Below are 6,000 nucleotides of genomic sequence, written 5' to 3'. Positions count from 1 at the left end.
CGTGTTGTAGTGAGGGAAAAAGGACATCAAAAATTAACGTCCAATCTGATTTCTTTGGAAAATAAAATAGTACAAAATTATACTATTTTGATAACCCAAGACAAATTAGTCTTTCCAAAACACATCATTTTTGCGGTGTGAGATATTGCACAACCAACCACCTGCAACACGGATCCTGCTCATGTAAATCTTATACGGGTTTCCCTGCTATCTGAAAGTAGAGTGTTCCTATGAAATCTTGCCCCAGACAAAGAGGAGTAAAGCAAAGGTGTAATTACCATTTATTTATATGGGCAAAATTTTTGAGCATTCCCAGACCCCCAAAATAACCTACCCAAATAAATCGAGATAAAGCACAGATGCGCGCAGACACGGCTCAAAGCGGTGGAGCTTGATGTTGAGAGGCTGGGTGTGGTTCCCGGAGAAGGAGCTTGGCGGCGCCACTGCCGCTGCTCTGCTCCGCATGCGCGCCGCCTCCGGACCGGCTCCCTGCAAAAGAAGCGGTCAATGCAAAAGTGAATATCCTCTTCGGATTTCTCTGGGTTAGCAAAAATAGGTATTAATGTAGGTCTTTCATAAAAACAAAGTGGCGTAAAGCGGACTTTCGGATAGCGGGGAAACCTGTATATCCATCTGTCATACGTGGAAACTACTGTGTGAAAGAATTTTAGTGTTTATTTCATAATGAATGTGGTTTATATAGGATTAAATACACCTGTTGAGATACCAGAAATCATTGGATTAAATAAATTACATTCACCGAGTTCAAAAGTACACTGATTTTCCCTCTCCCAACCATCAAATGTGCGTGTATTCATAAACAGAGGTAAATCATATTTCAAAACGTGCCATTTAATAAGGTTAAACACTTAATCTAGTACAAACATTCTGGCTTTAAAAAATGCATATATACATTTTGCATAATTGTTTACAATAAAGAAAATCTTGAAAGAAAAGAGCTAAAATTTTATTTATATTATACTCTAATTTACATAGCTAAATCAGTTGTATACAGTTCTTTCCATGTATAAAAGCGTTACATTTGTATTTCCTATAATTAAGGAAATTCCAGTGTTATGATAAAAGTTTTAAGACATACATCCAATTATGTACAAAAATCACCATAGGTCCACTTTTAGATTCAAGCACACTTAAAAATCATTATAAATTGTGAAAAATATATATTATGAAAAATTTTGTTTTAAAAGTAGCATAATACCAACCCATATCATCTCGGTGAATCCACAAGTATAAATAATGTTTATAAATCACAATAGTGTCTATACTGCCCTATCATGAAAGGAAGTATTCTTTGTAAATATTTATATTATAAATAAGAGTCTGACTTTGAGTGCAAAATTATTTTCACTTTAACCATTTTCATTAAGAAGTTGGTAAAAATTTACCTTAGAAAATTGAGTGCACTGAATACAATGCAATCCTTGATAACTAAAAGTCATTATGAATGCCAATTATTTTGTGACTTGTGCATCAAACTATTTCTACGTGTGGGGTGACTTTTTCTTCTCTCTAAATTATGTGGCCTTGCCCTAACATGCTTCTATAGTCATTCTGTTTCCCCTCTTGCTGCTGTTTCGCATCTCGATCACTGAGTTCCTGAGGATTTGCTGCTATTTTACAGCTAGAAATTTTTTCTATTCAATTCCCTGCTTCCACATATAAGACACAGCCAGCCTAAACTCTCACTTTAGCCGTGGCGCCAACAGGGGGCAGCACGTAAAATGTGTCTGGCCAGGTGGGAGATTGCTTCTGAATTGAGGTATCACATGTTTGTTCTCCAGCTTGCCTCGCCCTGTCTCTTTGGTTGCTATCAATTTCCTGCTTCCCAAATACCTGGGTTTTTGACTACCCATCTGGTTGCACCTCTGGTGTTTATAGATTCCTGGTTTAAGTAGGTCTGTCTCTGATTCCTGACCCACTGCTCCTCTAATGCTCTAATATTCAAAGGTGCTTGCTAACCTAACTCTAATTCATTCCTTCTTGCATTTCCATTTATAAATGCTACTAGTTTCTTGAATCATCATTGGCCACAGACTACTACCAAACATAACCTCTTGAACTCTGTGAATTACTAGTCCTTCTGATCCTGGTTTCCCACCTGGTCTTTACTCTGTTATTCTGATCACACTGCTTACGTAAAAGGCTAACCTAGGGGAAAGCCGATAATTAATCTTATTAAATTAATAACCTTATTTTATGAAAATTTCAAATGGATATGAACTTCAACACTTTTCTTAATTGGGATAATTCTTGACCAGGTAGAAGTTATTTTTGTTGATGTTCACTGATCTATTTCCTCCATATTCTGAGTAGATAACGTTGGCCTAAATCTGACCCTGATAATAGAGTGTTATAATGTTATCAGATATGTGAAATACTTTATTTCAAATAAGTTAGTTAAACAGCAGAGTTTAATGTTTTAATCAAACAATAATACATGCCTACTAGGAGCAAAGCACTATTTTAGGTGCTATCGGTAATATACTAGGTGATCAGTTTTTAAAATGAGAAAAATTAAAGTACTGAGTATATAAACAGTAATCAATAGTTCACTAAGAGATCTGTTCAAAAGAAAAACGGGCTGACCCCGGGCCGAGTGGTTAAGTTCGCATGCTCTGCTTTGGCAGAGCTTTTGGGGTTTCGCCGGTTCAGATCCCAGGTGTGGACATGGCACCGCTCATCAGACCATGATGAGCACTGAGGCAGCATCCCACATAGCACGACCAGAGGCACTCATAACTAGACTATACCACTATGTACTGGGAGGCTTTGGGGAGAAGAAAAAAAAAGATTGGCAACAGTTGTTAGCTCAGTGCCAATCTTTAAAAAAAAAAAACAACAATAAAACGCATCTAAACCATTAAAAAAAGAAAGAAATCTTTTCATGTCTAATTGGCACTTTACTGAAGCTGGAAGACATGTAATTGAATAATACTATTGCATAATCATAAAAGGTAAGTGTTAAAAATCAGCAATATCAACAAATTATCTCCTGAAATTATTATGTTAAAGTGAAAATAATGTGTATACAATGCTGATATTTCTGTATTCATTATATACCGGAATACAAAGAAGATAACCTATATTCTAATAGTTCAGAAATTTTATGTGATAAAGGACAGACTAGTATCTGTAAATTTAAAAACAATATTATTTAGCCAGCTTTAAATTCATGGGTTTTCAATAGTTTTTGAAAATTATCACAAATTCAATTAGCTTAAATTTTACACTATAAATTTACTAAATAAGCTCAAACTACTGGCAATGATAATTAAAATAAAACAAGTTGTAAGAGGGATAGAAACATCACTTTGTTTTTAAAATGTAAACCGCTTAACTAATCATTGGCATTTTTTTCTAGTTTAGTTTATTAGCTGGGGATTTCAAACCTAGACAATGGGAAGTGTGTGTGTTTTGAGGCTTTTGGTGGGCTTTGAAGGCACACATCTGTTTCTTACATTAAAACAAAAATAAATAAGAGTCCATACATATACAGAAAACACATTTATTTAAAAATACCAATTTTTAAAATATCATTGTCCATATTGGGTAGATAATGCTGCAATGGCTTTGTGCATTCTCACAAATGAAGGCCAATTTTCCAGCTGTAAAATGGTCTCCTTTTTTTCTGTTTCACCCTTAATTTCTTGATTTGTTGAGATCACATTCTACTGAAACAGTAGTCACAACTGAATTCTGACTCCGAAATGTCACATCTGCACCTTCTGGTGGTGGTTTATACAAAAAGACTGCAAGCCCATTGAAGCAAATGGTGATAACTTTACAAATAACACCTAAATATAAAAACAAAAATTAATCATGCATTCAGGCCTTTAATTATTACAAAAATAAATCCTCATTGAGAAATTCTTCACGAATAGCAACTCACTACTTTAAAGAGAAGAAGTATATAGGCATTATGGTTCTATGTTTTAAATTTTTAAACCTTTAGGGAGAAAGGTGATATTCTTCAATAAAACATCTGTATACAATTCAATAAACTAGCCTTTATTTTCTTTTTAAACAATAAAAATGTACAATGATTATTTTATTCTTGGTTATGATTGTACATTCTTTTAAAATGCGTTGTATAGAATTAAGTAAACCTATGTTCTATTTCTAACTATAACACAATACCACAGCTATAAAAACTTGCAAGCAACCAAAAGTCAATGACACAGGAAAATAGCTTACAACATTCTCGAACCTTAAGAATAAGTTGCAGAATTTTTGTGTCCATGATGGAAAATAATTCTAAAAATAAAGAAGGCTTTGGAGTTCTTAGGAGAAAGGCTCTATGGGAATACATCAGATTCAATACTCAATCAAATTTACTTTTAAGTATCAATGAAAAATACACCATTAAGATTCACTTCACAAGCTTTGATTTGTTTTCAAAGAGCTCTGATTCTGAGCTCGGCTATCTCAAGAGAAACTAGTTCTGGCTACAGTACAAGCATTTAAGTGCCAGTTGAATAAATTAAATGACCTCACAATGTAGTTTTTGCAAGGGCTAATTTGTTTGTGTTAATCATTAATATTTTACTCAAAATGTGTATTTGAAAAACAGTAATCTCATTGAGCTAAGCATTTCTTGATTTGTGGCAAGATTAATTACAGAGGTACTACTGTTAAAATGTTTTGGAAAATTTAAAGGTATGTATGTTTTGTGAAAAAAGTTCTCACATTCATCACAGAGTAGGAAAAAGAACTTATCTATATCTTCTGGTCAAAAAGTATAACCATAATTAATGAAATGAATTTCTAAACATAAAACACATTGAATAAAAAAATTTTTAGCAGATAAAAGTGGTGGGAAGATTAATTTTGCCTATGCTAGTCAATCATTTACTCTCCTAATTTTTTTTGGATTTATGTATTTATTTCTTTAGTGGATATTTTATTACACTGTCATTATAAATTCAGACAGTATACTCTGGGTTTTAGCACATGTAAGAGTAATAAGCTATCTTTATACATGTGCCAAAATAATCACAATCACAAGAAAATCAGACATTATGTAAATATGTATACACACACACACACACACATATATTTCTATCTACAATTTCTCTTTTTTTTTTTGGTGAGGAAGATTGTCCCTGAGCTAACATCTGTTGCCAATCTTCCTCTTTGCTTGAGGAAGATTGTCCCTGAGCTAACATCTGTGCCAGTCTTCCTCTATTTTTTGCATGTGGGATGCAGCCACAGCATGGCTTGATGAGTGATGTGTAGGTCTGCACCTGGGATCCAAAGCTGCAAACCCCAGATTGCCAAAGCGGAGTGTGCAAACTTAACCATTCTGCCACCAGTCTGGCCCCAAGATTTCTCTATTTTTAAATACTCTAATTTCTCGTGTGGTTTTTAAAATTTTATCTTACTCTTATAAATTAGATGCATTGCTCTACTTTCTGAATCTTAATTTTCATTTATTGCTTAACCAAGATGATACAGCCAGCAGACTACCAAAGGCAAGAGGGCTAAACATTACAGCTAACTTTCTATGCTATAAAAAGGTTTCTTAAGGGCCGGCCTGGTGGCACAGTGGTTAAGTTTGCACATTCTGCTTCGGTGGCCCAGGGTTCATCAGTTCGGATCCCAGGTGTGGACCTACACACTACTTATCAAGCCATGCTGTGGAAGGCATCCCACACATAAGGTAGAGGAAGATGGGAACGGATGTTAGCTCAGCAACAATCTTCCTCAGCAAAAAGAGGAGGATTGGTGGCAGATGTTAGGTCAGGGCTAATCTTCCTGAAAAACAAAACCAAAAAAAAACGTTTCTTAAATGTGCCTTAGAGCCAAAAGATAATTCCCTACCTCAGCTCTGTGCTTTCCAAAGCCCAAGTACCTAGAGAAGAATCATTCCAGAGAGTTTCTCAGAATTCTCTTTTAGCTTTTCGTCAGACTTCCCAAAAGAGTTTGACAGAAGTTGTTAAAAAATAATTATGTGATAAGTGATGTAATGAAAGCTAAAAT

The 6,000-nt window shown here is 34.7% G+C and overlaps 1 protein-coding gene across 2 annotated transcripts in view; it reads right to left on the bottom strand.

Moving 5' to 3' along the window:
• Window positions 1-3,305: 3,305 nt before the first annotated feature.
• Window positions 3,306-6,000, bottom strand: part of SLCO4C1 (solute carrier organic anion transporter family member 4C1) — a 61,974-nt gene continuing 59,279 nt past the window's right edge. The window contains exon 13 of one of the 2 annotated variants that reach the window (XM_046665359.1): window positions 3,306-3,815. In XM_046665359.1, coding sequence (XP_046521315.1) covers window positions 3,661-3,815 — 155 coding nt within the window. In that variant the 3' untranslated portion in view covers window positions 3,306-3,660. The remainder of the gene's footprint in view (window positions 3,816-6,000) is intronic. The other variant, XR_006889239.1, reaches the window with a different exon arrangement.

This window comes from Equus quagga, chromosome 7 (genome assembly GCF_021613505.1).
Source record: "Equus quagga isolate Etosha38 chromosome 7, UCLA_HA_Equagga_1.0, whole genome shotgun sequence".
Lineage (NCBI taxonomy): Eukaryota > Metazoa > Chordata > Mammalia > Perissodactyla > Equidae > Equus > Equus quagga.
This window is presented reverse-complemented; position numbering and strand designations above follow the sequence as displayed.